At 55.6% G+C, this 18,378-nt stretch overlaps 2 protein-coding genes across 4 annotated transcripts; one reads left to right on the forward strand and one right to left on the reverse strand.

Moving 5' to 3' along the window:
* Positions 1–227: 227 nt before the first annotated feature.
* Zdhhc8 (zinc finger DHHC-type palmitoyltransferase 8) lies at positions 228–14,079 on the forward strand. Of its 2 annotated transcripts, none has more exons than XM_051191048.1 (11): positions 228–484; positions 6,439–6,560; positions 6,700–6,857; positions 6,940–7,112; positions 7,289–7,391; positions 7,722–7,813; positions 7,980–8,115; positions 8,456–8,576; positions 8,657–8,766; positions 10,005–11,002; positions 13,505–14,079. In XM_051191048.1, exons 1-11 carry the CDS (start codon positions 381–383, stop codon positions 13,713–13,715), a joined length of 2,328 nt encoding a protein of 775 aa, XP_051047005.1. In that variant the 5' UTR covers positions 228–380; the 3' UTR covers positions 13,716–14,079. The 2 variants fall into 2 exon arrangements, with proteins under 2 accessions (XP_051047005.1, XP_051047006.1); XM_051191049.1 differs by lacking the exon at positions 13,505–14,079 and adding an exon at positions 11,815–12,359 and having other exon boundaries at positions 229–484.
* A 593-nt stretch (positions 14,080–14,672) lies between these two features.
* Ccdc188 (coiled-coil domain containing 188) lies at positions 14,673–17,469 on the reverse strand. 2 transcript variants are annotated; one of them, XM_051191051.1, is made up of 8 exons: positions 16,731–17,466; positions 16,515–16,622; positions 16,180–16,236; positions 16,038–16,097; positions 15,872–15,936; positions 15,659–15,740; positions 15,338–15,387; positions 14,873–15,254 (listed from the first exon to the last, which is right to left on the reverse strand). In XM_051191051.1, the coding sequence occupies exons 1-8, from the start codon at positions 17,259–17,261 to the stop codon at positions 15,068–15,070; spliced, it is 1,140 nt and encodes a 379-aa protein (XP_051047008.1). In that variant the 5' UTR covers positions 17,262–17,466; the 3' UTR covers positions 14,873–15,067. The 2 variants fall into 2 exon arrangements, with proteins under 2 accessions (XP_051047007.1, XP_051047008.1); XM_051191050.1 differs by lacking the exon at positions 15,338–15,387 and having other exon boundaries at positions 14,673–15,254; positions 16,731–17,469.
* Between the last annotated feature and the right edge of the window lie 909 nt (positions 17,470–18,378).

An 18,378-nucleotide genomic window follows, 5' to 3' on the forward strand; every position in this document is an offset into this window, starting at 1 on the left:
GGGTCCCAGCCTGCTCCGGGACTATGTTTGGGGAGCACATAGGCCTAAGAGGGGTATCGGGCTAGGTCCTGCAAGGAAGAAAACCCGGCTTCCCACGGTACTACAAATACAGAAGGTCGCAGCACGTTCGTGGAGCGGCGAGCTGGCGGACAAGAGGAGTCGGCCGCCGGCGCTCCGCCCTCGGCCCGCCCCCGCCGCCGAGTCCACCTTAAGGGGCGCGCTGACATCAGCGCGCCGCCGCCGCCCGTGGGGTGGGATTTCCTCCGCTGCCGCTGCCGCGGATCCTGCGCCGCGTCCAGCCCGCGCGCCCGACCTCGGCCCGACCCGGCCGGCCCCGCCCGCCCGGCCTCGGGGAGGGATGCGGCGGCGCGGTGCCCAGGATGCCCCGCAGCCCCGGGACGCGCCTCAAACCTGCCAAGTACATCCCGGTGGCCACAGCAGCTGCGCTGTTGGTTGGCTCCAGCACCCTCTTCTTCGTATTCACGTGAGTCGGCGCCGGGTCCAGAGCCTGGTGGTAGCGGGAGGCCGAGTGGGTTCACGTGCCCCACGCGGGGCAGCGGGCTGAGCGGATCATCAGGAGAGGGCAAGGGGGGCTTCATCCCGGGAGTGGGCACAGGTGAATGCCTAACCACTCTTGAGCGTTCTAGCAGGCCCTGGGTGTGGCTGCAGCCCTTCTTTCCCGCGGAGCTTTGGAGAGGGGGACGCGTGTCACCCGGAGTCACCAGCCTTCCTCGCAGGCAGAGTGGGAGCTGTGAGCCCCTAGTCGCGGCCAGCTTGTAAAACCAAGTTATTCCTGCTATTCCCGCGTAGGTGTGGCCTGCCCCACACCCGCGGCTGTCTAGGGCCCTCCTACCCTTCCTGAGCACAATACTGTTAAGAGGTTACAAGCCAGGCTGTACCCAGGCTCCATACCTACACTTCTAGCCACGAGGGACAAAAAGACCTCAGAGACCAGGCCACCAGTTATGGGGAGGGAGCACTCTTACTAGCCTGGCACCCAGTGGCTCCAGCCGCAGTTTCTTGACACCACTGGCTCACAGGTCATGGGCTAGTGATCCATCTTGAGGATCCCTGACCACTCGTTTCTTTCTACAATTCCAAAGCCTTGACCCAGCCTAGGTGACCAGAGGGATGTCCATTTATTTCCAGGTGAGCCTGGGGTGGACCTGAGCCACCCTTTTCAACTCGGCAGCATTTGTGGGAGCCTAATGGTGGAGTCCTTACCTGGAGGCTGGGGTTGGGTGGGTGCCACCTGCTGCAAAGAGCAAGTTTAAAAAAGGCTTGTGTGGATGGGCTTATTTCTGGCTCAAGAGAGCCTTTATGTTCTTAGATGTTGCAGACTGTGGGACAGGAATGGGTGGTGGTAGGTGGGCTTGTAGAACTAAGATGAGAGGGGACAATCTTGGGAAACCCAGTCCTCCAGAGGTTGGAGTTGGGCTCTGTTTCAATGGGTTTCCAGGTACAGGTCTTTTTAACTTTAAAATTAAGACATGAGATATGGGAATAAACGTTTTAAGAGAAATTGAAGTCCTCTGCCCCTGCTCTCCTAGATTACTGTAGCTTCTATAGGGTCCTTCTATGGTAGTTCCTGGGAACTTGACCCAGCCCAAGCTTTGGTCTCTGAGGTTGCTACCATTCTCCTGGGCAGTACTTCCTCTGCTCTTGAAGCCTGAGCTCTGGGCCTATACCTGTTGGTGCTCTTAAGGTGTGGGACTCCCTTTAGGGGACAGCACTTCACCCTGTGGGTAGCCCACTCTGACTTAAGTTGGCCTTGCAGTTGGGAGACTAGGGCACCTCTCCATCTATGTGCACCCTCATCTGTCCCATGAGGTGTGGGCATGGCTGACTTGGACCATACCTGCCCCACATGGCTTTGCTGGGAGACTTCAGGTGGTTCTCTTCTCAGAAAGGGCTCTGCTGGACAGCAGTGCTGATTTTGAGTATGCCAGGGTCCAGGCAGGTCTGGTAGCCATACTGGGTTAGGTGTTTATTTCGGGATAGGATTGATATCCTCTCAGTGCCTCCTGCCCTGTTTTTTCCCCAGCCCACTGACACCCCAGACATTAAGAAAAGGGAGAGTTCTCCAACCTACCCTTGATGTTTACATAGGACCCTCATGTCTCCTCTTTGCATAACTGAGTGTGGACTGCTCCTCTCAGGGCACAGTTTACTTACATGTCAAGGAGAAGTGGAGCCTGAGGACTGAAGGACCAGGGACTCCCTCCCAAACTAGCTCACCAAGAGGTGTGAGATCAGTATACATGCAGGTTTCTTTCTAGAATAGGCTAGCAGTAAGCAGGGTATGAGACATGGGACAGCTCTCTGGAGGAAGGGTATGAGAGTGAGGTGGATTCTAAGTCCCTTTCCTGGGAAGCCTCCTGGGCTCCTGCTGGGGTCTCTCTCTCCATGGTACAGTGCCAAGCTGGGTTTGGTGCTGGGGTGGGCCCAAAGGCTTCCTCCAGGCAAGACTGCTCCCCCAGATCCATTTTTCAAAAAGACATGGATAATGCATGTCTCAGGGTGGGAATTGCTGTCAGGTGGCCAACCCTAGAGCTGTTAAGCCATTGGGGCACCTGAGGAGGGAGAGCTGGTCCTCAGGTGGACCTGAGTGAGCCCTCTACATGGTTAGAAGCCTAATCTGAGACAGCAGATAGTCCAGGTCTGGGCCCCTGGCAGCCTTGGGGGACTCAGGTAGTGACTGGAGTACCATGGGAGGGGACTGTGTTGTCCTGCTTGTGACAGAAGCTAATGCTCTTCTGAGCCAGTTTCTCATCTATCCAAGTGTTTAGGAATTGTAGAGGTAGGTGCAACTGCTTCCTACTCCAAAGCATTGGGGTGTCCAGGGTGAGTGACTGCTGTTGTGGCTCCTGGATGCCCCACAGGCCAATGATGCTCTCAGACACAGTGTTAATGAAGAACTTGATTTAAAAAAAAAAATGTCTTGAGTAAAAGTTTTCCATTCCACATTTAGCTTTGGAAGATATTCTGCCCCTGAAATCACCCCCTTACTGGGCAGTGTCTCTCTGCTTGCCTAGGCGGGTGGGGCTCTGGACCTCCACCTGGGTGGGGCACATAGTGACGGTTTGTGTTTTTGCCTGAATTACTGTTGCTCAGAGGGCATCTCAGATCTAGAGTTCTTAGAGCCCTGGAGCTAGGAACACACACACACACACACACACACACACACACACAGAGATTACCCCCCACAGAGAGACACAGACACATACACACAGACACACGCACAGATGCTGTCCACATACAGACACATACACACAAATGCCCCCCACACAGAGAAGATACACACAGACACACTCAGAGATGCTGTACACGCACACACACTCACACTCATACACAGGTGCTGTACACACACATACACACACACTCACTAGCAGGGCTTGAGCCAGCCAGGCTCGGGCTGTAGCAGATAGTACCTCCCTACTCACTGAAAACCAGATGTCCCACCTGCAGACAAGGCCTCTAGTCTGCCTGACTTTTTCTCACCCTCCTGCAAGTTCAGGACTCAAAGTGGTGCCTACAGGGGTGTGTGGGCTGTCTCCAGCTGAGACCTCTTGGAACCAACCAGGGTGGGGCTGGCCTGGTGTGTCTGGTAGGCCCAGACTGGATAGAATGGATTCCACAGGCAAGCACTGTAAGTTTCTTGAGTAGAGGACTAAGCAAATAAATACCTAGTGATCCTGTCTGCCACCTCCTTCGGGAAAGCTGGCATGTCCTCAGGTATTCATTCTCCTGTGTCTTTGTGTGTGCTCATGCTTGCCCTGTCCTTGGGCAAGCAGAAAGAGGCTGAGAGCTTAGCTTGCCTGAATCCCAGGGTATGGGCAGCTGACCTGGGTTAGAGCAGCCTGAGGGAGGAGGAATGTCCATATGGGTGTATTCATGTGTGCCCATGCGGCAGTCTGTGGTTATGAGCAAATGTGCAGGTATGTCTATATGGTGTGTGTACTCCCAGTAAGTGCCTTCATGCAAGTCTTCCTGCATTTATCTATATCTACAGCTGTTTGTTGTTCATGCATGTGGAATGATTGCCTGTGCTTTCATGTATTTGTGAGCTGCAAATTCGTGCTTCTATTTGGATACATATACATATCTCTGGATATGTGTCTTGGAGCATGCTTGTATTGACATGTACTCTTGTTCATGTTTTTACATGTGCCATTATATGCTGTGCTCCTCACTACAACTCCTGACCCTGCTCTGTGCACAGGCTTTCTGAGTCTGGACACTATCCAGACCCTGGTGGGGAGACCACTAGGCATTTTTCTCTTAGAGGCTACCTAGGCCAGAAAGCCTCCAGCAGCATCTAGAGAGGACAGACGCTTGATCCTTTAGGGGCTTAGAAGTTATACAAGGACAGTGATTTAGTGACTTTCCAACTCAAAGTGCACCAGACCTTCTGACACTTGAGGCCCCGCTGTATGTTTATGCAGGTGGTGCTCACACTGGCCAGAGGCTACCCAGCACCTCACCACCACCAGTGCTACCCCACCAGGGCAAATTGCCAAACATGGCTCAAGGGCTGCCTCTTTGCTCCTCCGGCATTTCAGGGAAATCATCTGGTCCATATGGCCTGCTAAGGAGCTTGAGGCTCTAGGGGCAGCAGAATACAGGCTTGTGGGGAGCTCTTCTGCCTTGGGCTCTGTCTATTTCATTGAGAGTACATCCCTGAGGCTAGCCCAAGTGAAAGCCAGGAGTCAGCCTGGTCCCAGTGGTCTTCAGCTTCTTGGCTAGGAACACCAAGGGCTTCGTGCAGGACAAGATCTTGTAAGGACTGTGCCTGGTCTCCCCATGTACACCCCTACCTGATTCTTACACACCTGTGTCTGTCTCCCGTTTACGGCTGCCATGGGACTCCTCACCACTTGTGCAGGTTGCACTAGGGTTTAATGCTTTTGACTTTCTAACATGGGGTCCTAGTTTTTCCTTTGTACCCGTGTGGAACCAGCCCCTCCGTCATACATGGCAAGGACCTGGTGTGTTTTAGCAGGTCAAGCTGGAGCGGACCCAGTGCTAGCAGGCTTGGCTGCTTCTCTGAGGGGTGTCTCCCCTATCTACTGAGCTCTTCACTGCTGGCTGGGCTGGCCATACCTCAGGGTGCCACCGTTGCTTTGCAGAACAGTATGGATTAGAGGTCACAGACATGTTTTCAGTGCTGCCAGTCAGGGATGGGGAATATAGAGTGTGGCATATGAGGGTGTGTGTGAACACTTCTGATGGACCCTCATGACTGTGGCCTGTGTCTTCCTTCATGCTGTATGTCCATGCTGGCCCAGGGAAGAGTACAGGGTATCATGGCTGGTGGCCCCATAGAGGGTGCTGCCGTGGGAAGCAGGAGCTTTAAATAGCCTCTTGCTTCCCACTAAAAATAGTTCTGCTGCCATGGAGGTGGTTGCTGGGGCGGCGGGCCTGGCTCCTGGCCAAGGCAGGCGTGGGCGAATAGTGTGGACGGTGCACTCGGGTGGCGGGTAACTGTGAGCCCTGCAGACGTCTGCCATCACTGCCTTGTGGTTAGAGCAGCCATGAGGGAATCCCCACTGGCCTGGCTCCACAGAGGACCAAGCACAGGCAAGAGAATAAAGCCCTGTGTATACCCACCACCTACCTGTCTCAGCAACCAGTGACACCGAAGAATACACTGGGAGCCCGAGGCCAGAGGAGCTTCCTGAACCTAGTGGATGGACTTCAGTACCCACTGCAGGGTCAGGCCTGGGGGCTCAAGACCTGGCATGTCACTGTGGAGGGGATCAGAGCCAAGGCAGGTGTGTTTGAGGGAGATGTGCAAAGCCCCTGCAGAGAAGCTACAAGCCTTCTGGAAGGCTTCCTGGAAGAGGTGGCAGCCTTGCCTCCAAGTGCTGTGGGATAGTGAGAGATGAGGAGGGTTAGGTCATGCTTTTCCAATGTTTCTAGGTCTCCACCTTGTGAACAAGGTGGCAAACCCAAAAGAAGGGACTGTTAGGACTACAGCTGTGCCCTGCCAGAAAAAGGATGCCCCACAGGCACTGTCTGAGCAGGATCATGACTCCCCATACCTTGGGAAGTGCCCCTGCTGAGGAGCCTAGAGAGACCCAGCTCTGGCTGGCATGGCTATGCAGGTTGCTGGGTAGCTCGCTGGCCTCAGTTCTCAGTCCCCCTCTGGGGCTCTTAGGAGTCTGGCAGCCTGGACAGGTTGCAGCTGGGTTGGCCCTAGGCTGATGGGGGCCTCTCCAGGGTATGTTCTCAGCTGTGAATTGTGTTCCTGGGGGTTGCCAGGGTCAAAGAGCTTGGCATGGTAGAGACAGCCAAGGAGAATCAATGGGCTGAGATCTGCTTGTATGGCCGCCAGTGGCCCTGCTAGTGGTCTGGTGGGCCCAGATGCATACATGTGACCTTGCCTTCCTCAAGACCCCCAGACCCAGCTCTCTGCCCATTTATTGCCCATTGCAGGTGCCCATGGTTGACAAGAGCGGTGTCTCCAGCTATTCCTGTCTACAATGGCATCCTCTTCCTCTTTGTCTTGGCCAACTTCAGTATGGCTACCTTCATGGACCCTGGAGTCTTCCCCCGAGGTAGGGCCCTGTATTGGGCAGCTAGTCTGCTTCTTGGGATTCCCAGTGGGTGAGCTGAGCAGAGATTAGAGAGATCCTCTCCTGCTAGGAAACTCACCTTCCTGTGCTCTTGTCACCTCACTGGGTTCCTGGTGTTCAGCCGATGAGGACGAAGACAAGGAGGATGACTTCCGGGCCCCACTGTACAAGAATGTGGATGTGCGGGGCATCCAGGTCCGCATGAAGTGGTGTGCAACATGCCACTTCTACCGTCCACCCCGATGTTCACACTGCAGCGTCTGTGACAACTGTGTGGAGGTGACCACCCCTGCCCCTTCCCTCACCAGGCCCTGTGCCCATTTCCTACCCACCATATGTTCTGACACACTGCCCCTGCCAGGACTTTGACCACCACTGCCCCTGGGTCAACAACTGCATTGGACGTCGCAACTACCGCTACTTCTTCCTGTTCCTGCTGTCACTCAGTGCACACATGGTGGGTGTGGTGGCCTTCGGCCTGGTCTACGTGCTCAACCACTCAGAGGGACTGGGAGCTGCCCACACCACCATCACGTATCCTTGATCCTCACATGGTCTGGCCCAAGGCAGTGTCCCAGGGGGTCAGTGGGTACCTGACTCCCAGCAGAAGAGTCACTGTGCTTAGGCGAGAGGGGACTACAGAACTGTGTCACTGTAGTGGGAGTGGGTTCCCTCTGTTCTTGCCTCAGCTGTTGGCCTTAACGGGCCAGCATGGCTGTCATGTGTGTGGCTGGCCTTTTCTTCATTCCTGTCATCGGCCTCACTGGCTTCCACGTGGTACTGGTCACGCGGGGGCGCACCACCAATGAGCAGGTGCAAACCCTGTGGGCTGGGCCTCAGGGACCCTCACATGAGGTTGCTTAGGTAGCAATGGGAGGAGGGGCTCAGGGTGTGGGACCATAGCTGCCCATCCCTTGTACACTTGCCACTCGTGGACATTACAGCCACCAACAACTCAAGGCCTGGAGATGCTTTAACTTCCTGCAAGGGCAGACAAACATATCCTGGGTATAGGGCACTGCTGGGCCCGCTGGGCCTACACTGCCTCTAATGAAGACCACTTTTAAGGACCCCACCTACCTTTGCTTGTCTCTCTGCCTGTCCTGGGTGGCCAGGCTGGCTGAGGGGGTCCCATGCCCACAGGTGACTGGGAAGTTCCGCGGGGGTGTGAACCCCTTCACCCGAGGCTGCTATGGGAACGTGGAGCACGTGTTATGCAGTCCCCTGGCGCCCCGGTGAGGCCCGGCCTGGGCAGGGGGACGAGGAGGCCTGTTCTGGGTGTGGGGTGGTCAGTCTCAGACCCTCAGCCTGGTTCCTTTTTGCTCTGACCAGGTGGGGTTGGCCCTGCCCTTGTTTTTCTGGCCTGCCTGTCTGGCCACTTACCTCTCTGCCCTGGCACAGGTATGTGGTGGAGTCCCCCAGGATGCCGCTCTCAATAAGCCTAAAACCACCTTTCCTGAGGCCTGAGCTCCTGGAGCGAGCTGTGCCCCTCAAGGTCAAACTTAGTGACAATGGACTGAAAGCTGGTCGCAGCAAGGTGGGGATTTGGACTGGAGCAGCAAGGGGATGAGAGTGGGGCTTTTGGGATGTGTGGGTGGGGACAGGAAGAAGAGGTAGAGGGACTAGGCGAGTTTTGTGCATGTATCTAGAGTCACAGATAGGTACTATTTAAAAAACCTAAACTTTTCCAGCTAGGCATGACGGTGCATGCCTTTAATAACACTCGGGAGGCAGAGACAGGTGGATCTCTGAGAGTTCAAGGCCAGCCTGGTCTACAGAGCTAGTTCCAGGACAGTCAGGACTGTTACATAGAGAAACCTGTCTTTAAAAAGACAAAACAACAACAACAAACCTCACCCATCATTGCTCTTTGCTAGTCCAAGGGCAGTCTGGACCAGCTAGATGAGAAGCCTCTGGACCTTGGACCTCCACTGCCTCCCAAGATAGAGGCTGGTACCTTTGGAAGAGATCTGAAGACACCGAGACCTGGCAGTGCTGGTGAGGTAGAGGGCAGCTAAGGACAGGGACATAGCCTGGCCTTTGTGTGATTCCCCCATGACTGTGATCCCTCTTCCTAGAGAGTGCCCTATCAGTACAGAGGACCAGCCCCCCAACACCTGCCATGTATAAGTTCCGGCCAGCTTTCTCCACTGGTCCCAAGACACCCTTTTGTGGGCCTAGTGAACAGGTAAGGCCAGGCTTTGCCTCTGGGAAGGGTCCCAACTCTGGAGACAGCCCTACCTCTGGGAAGGCTCCATACCTGGGAGGGACCTGCTCCTGGAGAAGGTCTGCCCCTGGAGACGGCCTTATTTGGTCATGGTGTCCTGTTCCCTTTTCTGTTGTACTCCTGACAAGGCCATACTTGTCACAGAGTTGTCATGTGCATGCTGGCAGGACTCCATCCTGTGGCATGCTGAGCTGGGGTCCTTGGAGGGGCCATGTGAGGTGTTTGTTGGCATTGCCCACAGACCAGTTAGGTAACTTTGTCCTCTAGCAGTTAGGATGTCTGGAATTCCACCATTAGTCGCTCTGTAAGACTCACAGGAAGCCCTCAGATGAATTGAAGGTTTGTTTGAGGAAGCACATATCTTTTCCCGAGTTAGATACTTCTTTGTCTACCACTGAGGCACAGTCTGCAGCATGGAACAGCCTATAGGATATTCCCAAGGCTGCCACACCTTCTAGACTAGTTCCTCACATCTAGAGCAGCTCTATCCTGGAGGCCCCTTTGCCTATCTGGTCCATTATGAGAGTGAATGAGCCTGGGCCTATATGGGCAAGGGTCCATTCTAGAGGCAATGAGGTAGCCCTGCTGCCTAGCAGGTGGGTTGTAGAGGTTGGAATGAGGTGCTTCAGACCCTCTTCCTGTGCCACTACCTCCTTGTGGCTGATATGTACCCACCAAAGAATCTATAAGGCCGCCTGAGTACACAGGACAATGTTACTTGTAGGCTTTGGAATCTGAGGGGCTTGTGGTTCAACCCTAGTCACAGAGACTGAAGAAGCCTATTTCTGGAGCCACTCTAGGTTGGAGAGACTCAAGACCACAGACCTTGTGTCTGCAGAAACCAGCTCTGTCTGGTCTTCCACTTAAGAGCCCCCCCTTAGTTGCCTTAGGAAGGGTCCATATATAACATATATAGCCTGTCTTAGTGATTGTGGGTAGAGGCAAGCCCTACATCACCTCTCCTTGGGAGACAAACTCTAGGAACGTGGTGCTGAGTCATCTATTCCAACTTCCATCCATAGTCGGCGTGGAAGGGATGGATGTGGGCAGGGATGGGAGCCTTTTGTTCTGTAGATTGTATCAGTTGTCCTTGCTTCTGTGGCTGGTGTATTGAATCGCTGCCTCAGAGTTTTTGGTGCTGTAGGGTCAGGTAAGGGGTGAGGGGTGGGCAATGGTGAGAATACCCTGTCCTCCTACAGGTCCCAGGCCCTGACTCCCTTACTCTGGCAGATGACAGCACTCACAGTCTAGACTTTGTGTCCGAGCCCAGCCTGGATCTCCCAGACCATGGGCCTGGTGGTCTGCATCCTACCTATCCCCCTTCCCCACCCCTCAATGCCACCGATGCCTTCTCAGGTGCCTTACGCTCCCTGAGTCTCAAGGCTGCCAGCAGGCGGGGTGGGGACCACATGACCCTACAGCCACTGCGTTCTGAAGGTGGGCCCCCCACACCCCACCGTGGTCTCTTTGCTCCTCATGCACTGCCCAACCGAAATGGCAGCCTGTCCTATGATAGCCTACTTAACCCTGGCTCACCCAGTGGCCATGCATGTCCCACACACCCTTCCGTTGGCATGGCCAGCTACCATTCACCCTACCTGCACCCTGGGCCATCAGATCCACCACAGCCCCCATCCCGCAGCTTCAGTCCTGTGCTGGGTCCCCGGCCTAGGGAGCCCTCTCCTGTGCGCTATGACAACCTGTCTCGGACCATCATGGCCTCTATCCAGGAGCGCAAGGACAGGGAAGAGCGTGAACGGCTGCTGCGCTCCCAGACTGACTCACTCTTTGGCGATTCTGGTGTCTATGACACACCCAGCTCCTACAGCCTGCAACAGGCCAGTGTGTTAACAGAAGGTCCCCGTGGCTCTGTGCTGCGCTATGGCTCCAGGGATGACCTAGTGGCTGGGCCTGGCTTCAGTGGTGCCCGAAATCCTGCCCTGCAGACATCATTGTCTTCACTGTCGAGCTCGATAAGTCGAGCACCACGGACATCTTCTTCCTCCCTGCAGGCTGACCAGGCCAACAACAATGCCCCGGGAACCCGGCCTGGCAGTGGTTCGCACAGGTCACCTGCCCATCAGGGCCTGCCTTCCCCACCAGGCACTCCCCGATCACCCTCTTACACAGGCTCCAAGGCTGTCGCCTTCATCCACACGGACTTCCCGGATCGACCACCCTCACTGGCTATGCAGAGGTGGGTGCCCAGTAGTATAGATGGGTATCTCCATGCAGGGTCCCTTATGACCTGGTTCTCCCAGCTCATCCTGGAGACCCATGGTTGTTCACAGGTACAGTGCAAGGTGGGTGGGCCTTACCTTGCCTAGTTAACCCTTTTGTGTAAGGTTTGGCTCTGGGTACATGATGCATGTGTGAACAGACACATTTGCATGCTGAACCATTACAGACTTGGTCTAGGGTCCTCCCAGGAGCCAGCCATACATGGCTCTATAGACTCCTACCTTCCCAGGGACACTGTCCTCCCCTGGTCTTGATATATTCTCGGGATGCTGAGAGGGATATTGCATACTTGAGCATGCAGCACCAGAAGGCAGGTGGCCTCCATGTGTAAAACTTGGGAGGGGCAGGTAGGACCCAGGCACCTGAGCATGGGTGAGGTCTGAGAGGACCTGTTTAGGCTATGTGGCTACAGAGGACCCATGGGGCAGGCATCCATACCTGTGTAGGAGCCTATTTGGTTTTCTCAGGGGAATAATAGCTCTGTCCAGGCCAGAGGATCCAAGCACTGCCCCTCTTCCTGAGAGACAGTGGGGAAAGAGCTGGGAGTCCACACTTCAAGCCCATGGGCAGGGTAGGGCTAGAAATTCAGGCTAGCTGTTCTTTGTCTGATCCAACTGGGAGAGATCAAGTTACCTGTGAGGATGACAGCAGTTCTGGCAATGTCTGTCCATAGCACAGTCCTCTTAAGGACAAGGACTAGGGTCCATATCTGCATGTGTCTTATTGCCCACTGTCCTGTGTTCACTGTGTGTGCATGTTTTGATGCAGGGATCACCCTCAGCTGAAGACCCCCCCAAGTAAGCTTAACGGGCAGTCCCCGGGCATGGCCCGTCTGGGGCCTGCTGCCAGCCCTGCCCGGCACACGCTGGTTAAGAAGGTGTCCGGCGTGGGTGGGACTACGTACGAAATCTCGGTGTAAGAACTGAGCACCACTCATCTGCTGTGACTCCACGGGGACAAGGACCCCCACAGTAGCTCCCCTACCCCCATCAACTTCTCTGCCCCAGAGAGAGGAGGCTACTCAAGCCTGGTGTGGACACATCAACAGGAAAGAAAGCCCTGCCTCCACAGCTTGTGCTCCAGCCTCTGCCTGTCCATCCACTTATCTACTCACAGTGCAGATGGATCCAAGGCTGTGGGCTGTGATGGGGACCTGGACTGCCTCCTCCATCAGCCAGTCTCAGCCCTGCACCCTATTGCCCTCATCCCCCAAGGCCAGTTCCCAATGGTCCTATGGGCCCACTCTATCCTTTCTGGATGGGTTGCTGTAGCCCCGTGCTCCCAGCTGCTCCTAATACATGGCCTTTCACTGACCTAGCTGGTAGCTTGTTGCTTGGCAAGGCCTGTGCTTTGCAGGGAATGTAACCCTGGCCTGCTCTGGGTTGGGATGGATGGATGGATGGATGGACGGATGGACAGACGGGCAGATAATCTATCTGTATCAGGGGTCCCAGCTCCCCGTGCTCATGTTTTGCCTGGCTGCTGGGTTTATGTCCCTGTGTCTATGCTGTGCTGCTGTGCCACGTCTGATGTGTTAGTGCTCGGCTGCCACTGTTCTTTCATCAAAGCCTTAACTTCTGCTTTATGCTCTTGTGGGAGGTGATGGGGGAATGATAGGCCAGAGCAGGGAGGGGGCCAGATGCTGCCCCAGGACTGGTGGTGCCTGGAGCCCCCTCCCTCCCTCTCAGGCCTTCCCTGCCAAACTGGAGAGTCCTCACCCCAAAGCATACAGAGTTCCCAGCACTGGCTCTGCCAGTTCCGCTGGAAAGCACATCAGGGAGGGTTGGTTCTCCCTCTGGTGTCAGGGACCCGAGTAAGCACATGGCAGCGTCTGCTTGCATTGTCTGTTTTACGTTTTTATATTTACATCTATATATCTATAATTTTATTAAAAAAAGGAAAAATCATTTTGATCCTTTCCTTGGACAAGACTATGGCTGTGGATGCAAGGGAGGGTTCAGGAAGGGGGTTGGCCAGCTGGCACAGGATGGCACATTCCTCTTGGACATTTCTGATGACATGCCAAGTTAGGCCTAGTTGGTAACAGGCCTTCATCTGGTGAGTGCAAAGATCTCAAACCCCCAATCTGTGTCATGCCAGATAGCAGGGTGTGTGGTGACAGGCTAGAACCATAGCTGTCTCATAGGACTCTGAGGCAGGTGCAATGGAGGGTATGCATGGGGCCAATGCTTGACTAAGCTCTATAGAAATTACTGTACTTTCTAGAATTCACTCTTCTGTGCTATATGCCAGGGGAGGGATTGAGGTGTGCCAGAAAGCCACATTTTTCTGAGATGGGACTCAGAGCAGGGCTGGAGAGGGCTGGGCTAGGTCCAATATTTTGGAGAGGGATTTTCAGAGACTCAGAGGGGAGGTATCCAGAGCCTAGGGCCCCATGGCTGTACCCCCCAGCTGACCTCCACCTTTTTGCTTCTCTCTCATGGACATCGGCCCACAGGGGGCGAATTGGCACCTGTAGTCGTGGATGGGGGTGGCGTGGTCCGCCCAGGGGGAATCCTGGCCTGCACCTGTGCCACCTTGGCCATCCTGAGGAACACCCGCCGCTGCAGGCCCCCTGGAGCGTGGCCGCTGGGGTGCCCCCCCGTGGGACCATTTGCCGGCTACATTCTGCTGCATCCAGCCTTTTCCCCAGCCTCTCAGGTCCCTAGCAGGACACCAATAGGTGGCTCTAGGGCCATGGACAACTTGCTGGGGAATGCAGAAGACCAGGCTGCTGTAGAGCTTAGTGTGGGGCTGGATATGGCCCAGGATCCCTGTCCATTCCCTACAACCAGCCACATCTTGACTGATAATTCTGCCAGGGCCCATGACCCTGTGTCCAGGTGACCTCAGGAAGTCTCCCCCCCTACCTGCTGCAGGGGCCCAGTGCCCCACTGGGGGTGGCCCCAGAACTACTGGGAACCAGCATGACGTACACCCCAGCCTCCCTATTCCTTCCAAGCACTTTAAGCCACTTCCTCTGGGGAGCCCAGGCCTCTGTGGGTTGGGCTGGAGTTGGGGGGGGGGGTCTCAGGTCATTGTAGGTTACTGCACTCCTCCATTCCTCCCCAAGCACATGAACAGATGCCTTAAAGTCCTAGAGCTGCCAACCAGCCCGATGGAGCATTGACCTGGTACATCCACCTCTGTCTCTTACCTGCCTGACCCTTCCTGGGCTGTGTGTATTCAGGGGTGATGCTCTGGGAACACCCCAGCCTACAGGCCTGGATGCCCCTAGGAGGGCATCCCCTAGGAGGGCAGAGCCCCTGCCAACCCCCAGTTTTGCACTGGGGCCCTGTCCTGGGGTCCACTCTGGGCAGCAGCTGTGTCTCCCAGACACAGAGCCTATAAAGCTCTCTTCTGTCCTACAGGATTTCCTTCCCTCAATTCCCTAATAAATTTTTTTTTGTGTGTGTTTACCTCCATTGGCACTATCCAGCAATGTGAATCCCCTTACTTTAGTCTTGGACAGTGCCAGGAAACTGAACTGACCAGGACTTGGGATGAGGGGTTGATAGCCCTGATGGGGTTGACAAGATGGGGTGGGTCAGCAACTGACTTCTGGGATCCTTGGAAGGGCCTGGTCCAGGAAGTGAGCCCCAAGGACTCTTGTAATTGCTCAGCTGTAATCTTAGGGGAGACAAACCTGCTGCACCCTCAAGCTCCGGGAGGCCTTTGTGGATACCCTTGGGGACAGATAGGAGCCAATACTGGGATCTGAGGCAGGGGCCTCAACACCAAAACCCAACTACCAGACCAAGAGTGCTTCAGAAAGTTCCCAAACCTCTTCTCCCAATGCCCCAGTTTCCATGGAAACAAGCTTACATGCAAAGTGTGTCATGACTGTATGTCCAGCTGCAGGCCCAGCCCTCAGGATAAGCCCCGCCTCCACCCTTTTCTGCAGCTCCTGGTAGGGACTGTGTGCAGCAGTGCTGTAGACAGGAACCAGTAAGGCCACTGGGTCCCCGGGCCAGCGCCAGCCACCTGGCCTCCTCCTTGCTGGGGCCTCTGGGCCTCCAGCCTAGAAAGGCAGGAAGTCGTCCACCTCGAGGCGCAAGAAGGGGCCCAATAGGGCCCTGAGCTTCCAGACGGCGGCTCGGCTCAGCAGGGGTGGCACCAGCCCCTCGAAGGGTGCAGGGTCCACCACGTACACGTAGGCTGCAGTGCAGGCCAGCAGAGCACCCAGCAGCAGCCTCAAGGCCAGCAGCCTGCAGGCGGTGGCAATTAAGGGGTAGGGAATGCCCATGGGGATGATCCTGGGGGACTGGGCTCTGTCCAGAAAGTGACCTACCAGAGCTGGCCCTTTAGGCCCTCCGAACATCCCAGCTGTGGCCTGCCTTTCTGTCGGGGAGGGGGCTGGGTCAGAACCTGTCCTCAGTACCTTGGGGGCCTTGGGGAAGGGCAGATCCTTAGCCCTGAGGTGCCCACAATATATGTGGACTCCTCTGTGGGTCACCCAGCTCTGCCCTGTCCCACTCCTTTCCCAAGGATAGTCTTTTACAACCACTGGACTCTAGGCCTGAGACCTAGTCCCTGAAGTCCCATTTCTCAGACCCTGGCAGTACCCTGGGTGGGGGACTCTAGCATTAGAAGGGATGGGGCGGGAACTCACTTCCATGCATGACATCTGCTGCTGCTGCTGCTGCTGCTGCTGCTGCTGCTTCCTAGCCTGAGTGCGGCAATGGGCCCTCTCCCTGGGGGAATCACACTGTGAGGACCATGCAGACCTCGCCCCCAGCCTGGCACCACCTCATCTGTGGGACTGGAAATCAGACAATGGTCCACCCCATCCCGACCTGGTTCAGCCCCAGGGTCCCTGCATCACCCCAGAATCTCCAGCTGAATGTCCTCCATCTGATCCAGCACACCTCGGATGTCCTTCTTGAGGTTCTAGGAGACAGAGGAAGAGAAGTTGGCCCTCTGCCCCTCCACTGTTCTGTACCCACTCCTGTCATGGCCATCTTCGCTACCATAGCCCTCTGATGACCTACCAGGAGCCCAGTGGCCTGGTTGTTCAGAGCCATGTGTACCTCAGCCACACCGTCCCACACCTGGGGGCAGGGAATGGGGCTGCATTATACTCAAGGATACAGGAGGGGCTCCCTCCCTCCCACCACCTGCCAACACAGGCACCTCAGTAATGGCCATCTTCTTCCTCTCAAAGGACAGTCGGATCTGCTGCAGCTCACTCTGGGCAGATAGGAGCGTTGTGGGCACAGGAACCTGCTCGCTGCTCCCTAGGCCAAGCCCCTCCCCCAGGGCCCACCTGGGACTGTTGCACAAAGGACACCCCCCCCCCCCCCCCGGCAGAGCTCCTGCTGCTGCAATAGCTGCACAGGTGCCCTGTCTTCCAAGGGCCGGGAGCTGGCTGATTCGGGGGACTGTGGGAAAGCTCCCGGGTCATACCCAAGGCTGTGGACAGCTCGAGGTATTGCTGCATGGGTCCGGGGCTGCGCACTCCGGCTTACCCAGGCCAGGGCTGTGCAGCTTGAGTGCTCGGCACACAGAGGCAGGAACTGCTGACCTGGCCCCAGGAGGGCCCCTAGCTGCTCCCGAAGGTCCTGGTTCTGCCTTTTCTGGAGTCGAGGGACACAAAGGGGGAGGGGTCTCCTGTCCTGGTTGCTTCTCAGGTAGGAAACCAAAGCAGGTGAGCGTGGGGAGCTTGGCCCATAGGATGCACTCACCAGGCTGTGATTCTCCTGTTCCAACTGTAGAAAGGATTGCTCGGCAGCCCCCAGTGTCCCACTCTGGAGCTGCGTGGGAGCTGTCCTGGGTGGGGCTGTGACCCCTCCTCCAGGAGGCAGGGTTGGACATGGGCAGGGCTTGGGTCCTGAGGTGGGGGGTCCTGTCTGCTTAGGTGGCCCCTGTTCATGCCCTGGGTGCAGAGGCCAGCCCCACTCTACCTCAGCCTCCATTTCTTGCCTGGACCCTGCTGGCTCTCGAGCTCTCTGTCTTGGTATCTCTCCTTCTTCACTTGACAAAAACATCCCGGGTGCCTCTCCTCCCACTCTGGGTCCCCCACCTCCTGACCCTGGAGCAGGGAAAGGTCTGGAAGACTCTAATGACTGAGTGGATTGAAGGGGGACCAGACAGGGCCACCTTACAAATCCCTGACAGGGCTGATCCAGGCATCCTCCATGACTGCTCGAAGCTGGGGCTGGGGGACACTGGGGATGAGAGTGTCCACAGGGCCCCGGGGGTTTTGGCCCCTCCATCCCTCCCTGTGACCCCTTCCTGACCCAAGGTCCAGGCTCTGGCCTGGCTGACCTGCCACTCTCTTTGAGGGCACTTTAGATGTCACCTTAGCTCACAAGTCTACCCAGGGTGACAGTCACAAAGGCCTGGGTACATCCAGGGAGGTCATAATGGGTTGTGGCTGTGGCTGTGGCTGGGACAGAAGCAAGGCTAGTGGGTCACTCCTGTTTCAGCCCTATTCTCCCTGTTCCCAAAGCACCTCCGACTATGTCTCTCCTCTATGTGTGCAGGAATATTCATGGTGCTCATTCATTCTCAGAAAGATTGCTCTGGGGCCCTGGGAGAAATCAAGTATTACAAAAATGGCAGTTGTCCCCACTCAAGTCAGGATCCAGCTGACTAAAGGCGTGTGGGCAAGAACCCACCTGTTTGATTATGCCCTCAGGTCCAGTCAGGTTGCCAATGGCCTGCTTCTGAGCCAGGGTTAAATCATAGCCATGTTCATGACAGCTGGCATGACACCACATGTGTCTAGAGGCATCTTACCCTGCTGAGGTTACACTGCAAAGTCAGTCTCAGGATATTCTCTGCTTCCACTCCATGAGCTTGGACTCAGCCCTGAACCTTAAGGGCCCTCTCCAACCTGAGAGGCCCTGACATTCCATGCTGACAGATATCTTGCTACTCACAGGAGGGTAGGCTTGGTGGCCAAGTCCCGTGTTTTGTTTATTAGCAGTGCTGGGCATGCAGTTTAGGGCCTTGTGTACATTCCATTACTGAGCTTCTCCCCAGCCTGGCTGTTATATTTTCTTTTTTCTTTCTTTTGTTTTGTTTTTTCTGAAACACGGCTTCTCTGTGTAGCTTGGAGCCTGTCCTGGCACTCACTCGGTAGACCAGGCTGACCTAGAATTCACAGAAATCTGCCTGCCTCTGCCTTCCAAGTACTGAGATTAAAGGCATGTGCCACCACTGCCCAGCCTTGGTTTTCCATTTTTAATAATGTATTTTTATTTATATGTATTGTGTGTATCTCTGGTGTATGCATATGAACACATGTACAGATGCACTCAGGGGCCAGAAGCTAACACTGGGTCCTATGACAGCACTGGATCCCATGGGGTTCCAGGTGGTTGTGAG

The sequence above is a fragment of the Phodopus roborovskii genome, unplaced genomic scaffold (assembly GCF_943737965.1).
Source record: "Phodopus roborovskii unplaced genomic scaffold, PHOROB, whole genome shotgun sequence".
NCBI classification, from domain to species: domain Eukaryota; kingdom Metazoa; phylum Chordata; class Mammalia; order Rodentia; family Cricetidae; genus Phodopus; species Phodopus roborovskii.

Excerpts from the sequence above, each read along its gene's own strand:
- Zdhhc8 (XM_051191048.1), top strand. The coding sequence starts at position 381 with ATGCCCCGCAGCCCCGGGACGCGCCTCAAACCTGCCAAGTACATCCCG. Across the intron at positions 485-6,438 it reads ACCCTCTTCTTCGTATTCAC|GTGCCCATGGTTGACAAGAG; the intron begins GTGAGTCGGCGC and ends TGCCCATTGCAG. Across the intron at positions 8,767-10,004 it reads TTTGTGGGCCTAGTGAACAG|GTCCCAGGCCCTGACTCCCT; the intron begins GTAAGGCCAGGC and ends GTCCTCCTACAG.
- Ccdc188 (XM_051191050.1), bottom strand. The coding sequence starts at position 17,261 with ATGGAGGGGCCAAAACCCCCGGGGCCCTGTGGACACTCTCATCCCCAG. Across the intron at positions 16,098-16,179 it reads AGAAGATGGCCATTACTGAG|GTGTGGGACGGTGTGGCTGA; the intron begins GTGCCTGTGTTG and ends CCCTGCCCCCAG. Across the intron at positions 15,741-15,871 it reads ATTCAGCTGGAGATTCTGGG|GGAGAGGGCCCATTGCCGCA; the intron begins GTGATGCAGGGA and ends TGATTCCCCCAG.